The sequence below is a fragment of the Rhincodon typus genome, chromosome 26 (genome assembly GCF_021869965.1).
Source record: "Rhincodon typus isolate 14 chromosome 26, sRhiTyp1.1, whole genome shotgun sequence".
In the NCBI taxonomy this organism is placed as follows: Eukaryota; Metazoa; Chordata; class Chondrichthyes; order Orectolobiformes; family Rhincodontidae; genus Rhincodon; species Rhincodon typus.
In genome coordinates this window covers 9,587,300-9,589,900 of record NC_063357.1, presented here as the reverse complement: position 1 = coordinate 9,589,900, position 2,601 = coordinate 9,587,300, and the positions used below count along the sequence as shown (strand labels likewise).

Genomic DNA, 2,601 nt, shown 5'->3' with positions numbered 1-2,601 from the left:
TTTTTTTTAAGTCTTAAATTGTCACAAGGTTAAAAATATCCTGGGAGAAAATGACTCCTTCTGGAGGTTTCATTGTGCTCACATTAAATCAGGGTCAAATTGGAACTCTTGGCAACAGCAAAGTTATTCGCAGTTTCTGTCCAAGTGGCCAAACTGTTCACGAGGGTGTCTATCTCCAAGTCGATCAAGCAAAAAAGCTTTATGCTAATGACAGCAACAACTGTGGGAACACGACTTGCACTGCAGGATATAAATCCAAGGACATTTTCTAGTCATGGACTAATATCTTTTCGGAAACGTGTATTGAGTGAAGGCCAAAAGCAAGATACATTTTTAAAGGCTTATGACCATATTGCGTTTTCTATGAGGAAAACAAATTGGACATTTTCAGCTTTGAAAACGACGATACAAAAGAAAAAATGAAACATTTCCTTAAGTAATTTGATTCAACTTCATGAAACGAGAACTTTTTTTCAGAGAAAAGGGGTCTGGGGGTGTCATAAAGACTTGGTATGCTGAGTCAAAGGATGACTTAGTGCATGACCAAAGACTTGAGCAAAGGTATAGTATTAAAAACAAGCAAGGTGGTACAGACTGCATGGGAATTCAAGAGCAGAACCTAGGCAAACCTATCAAAGGGACAAGTGAATAGATTGCACGTCGAGAACTTTTGTTCGCAAAAGTGAAGACAGAGGAAGAAAAAAGAGGGGAGCACATCAACAGTTAAGGCACTATTAGTGAAAATTCAATAAAAACTCCAAAGGTTAACCTTCTACTGGCCACAGCCAAGTATCTGGCATTAATTAAACCAAGTCACTCAACAAAGAAGTCCCAATACCACGTCAGCAAACAATATCCTTACAAATTTATGTGTTAAAAACAACTCATTAAATATATACTCCAGGCTAGAGCTTCCAATAATAAACCATTGGTTGTAATATTTTGTACTAAGTTGTTTCACTTTCAACAGTAGATTTAAAAACAGTATTCACATTTGAAAATTTAATATTTCTATTTTAAAGAGCAGAATGTGATGATAAAATAAGAAACATTAATTCAAAATGATTCTAAGCAAAGAGACAACAGTATGCTGGAACTCAACGCTGCAGTTCATCTTAATCTTATAAGGAAGATTTTTGGACTATAGACTAACAATAGTGACTGGAACGATAGGAACGGTACAGAAATGTTAACACGGGCGTTAGCTAATATCAAAGAACAGATAGTGGGGGGGGGCGGGGGCCATTTTTGACAACCAAGCTGCGTTTGATCTTCAAACTATGATCCAAACAACACCGCATAAAAGCAGGGATAAAGAATTCACGCCTTGCAATGGGGAAGCATTTATCGCCCCTTGGTGCAAATAAAAAGATCGGGGGGGGGGGTGAGGAATTACCCCCTCCCGCCCAAGTGAAAAATGAGAAACGTGCTCCCAAACATTCAAAGACCGACAAACACAAACGCAGACCACCCCCCTCCCAGAAGGTGGCTATGAAGCCCCTGCTCGGGTCCTCATGGCAGCCCCGCGCAGTGGGGGTCTGCCCCGCCCTCTCCCAGGCTCGGATCCAGTTCCAACCAGCGTCGGGCGGTCACCCTACACCCTCCCCACCCCGACCACCTTCCCACAACAAACTACCCACAGCCACATCCTTACCTATTTCATTCTCGTTGACAAATTCTGGGAAGCTGGCCATCTAAGGAGACACGATACGAGCTCAGGAATTTGGCGACGGCGGAAATTTTACTTTCCCCTTGCCCCCACCCCGCCCCTCAACTCAAAACCCCCTCACGGAGCAGCTGTGCGGAAAATTCAAGAATCTATCGGTACTGGGGTAAGGGTCGGGGGCTACTCTGCAACAGCTGGCAGGTTTAAAAACAAAAAAAAAAATCCGCCTGGAAATTTTGCTTTCTTTCCGAAATGGGGAAACTTAGAATAAATCCGAACTGGATCACTGTTCTTGCCGTCAGGACTTTAAAAAAGATCGTCCGCAACTTAAGGGAGGATGAGCACACACAAGCGCGTTGTGCTCAAGCCACTCTTATACCTTCGGGTGTCTCAAAATGGCCGCCGACTGTAGGGGGTGGGACCGCTTGGGCAACGTCATAGCGCCATGACAGCCTCGCCCGCCGCCGCATGGAGTCAGGCCCTAGAGGTGTGTACGTGCAGTAGAGCACGAGTTAGCAGCTGTCGGGGAAAGAAAGATGGGTGGTGGGAGCTGAGAAAGAGGGGAGCAAAGCCGAGGTGGGTGACAATGGGGAAAAGGAAGGTCAAGAGTGATAGACAGTGGAAGGTAAAGAGCGATGGAGAGATATGTGACTGTGCTGTCTTGAATTTTGTTCTATTTTTCCCACAATTGTGCAAGCTTGTATTTACATAAGTTCACAGTATTGTAGCCAATGACTTGAAGGTTTTAGAAGCCACCTGGTCACTAGAAAGGTTGTTGTAACTTGTTAGTTGAGAGTTCAGTGATGCAGTGTATGGTGGCACTGTAGTCAGCACTGCTGTCTCTGTGCTAGGAACCTAGGTTTGATTCCATCTTTGGGTAACTCAGTGTGGAGTTTGCATGGGTTTTTGTTGTGTGCTCTGGTTTGTTCCTACAG

At 44.1% G+C, this 2,601-nt stretch overlaps 1 protein-coding gene across 1 annotated transcript in view; it reads right to left on the bottom strand.

The window, feature by feature from the left end:
* The window catches only part of wsb1 (WD repeat and SOCS box containing 1), a 25,282-nt gene extending 23,218 nt beyond the window's left edge, over window positions 1-2,064 (bottom strand). Inside the window, exon 1 of the mRNA XM_048612333.1 lies at window positions 1,655-2,064. Within this exon, the coding sequence (XP_048468290.1) occupies window positions 1,655-1,694 (40 nt within the window). The 5' untranslated portion in view covers window positions 1,695-2,064. The remainder of the gene's footprint in view (window positions 1-1,654) is intronic.
* Between the last annotated feature and the right edge of the window lie 537 nt (window positions 2,065-2,601).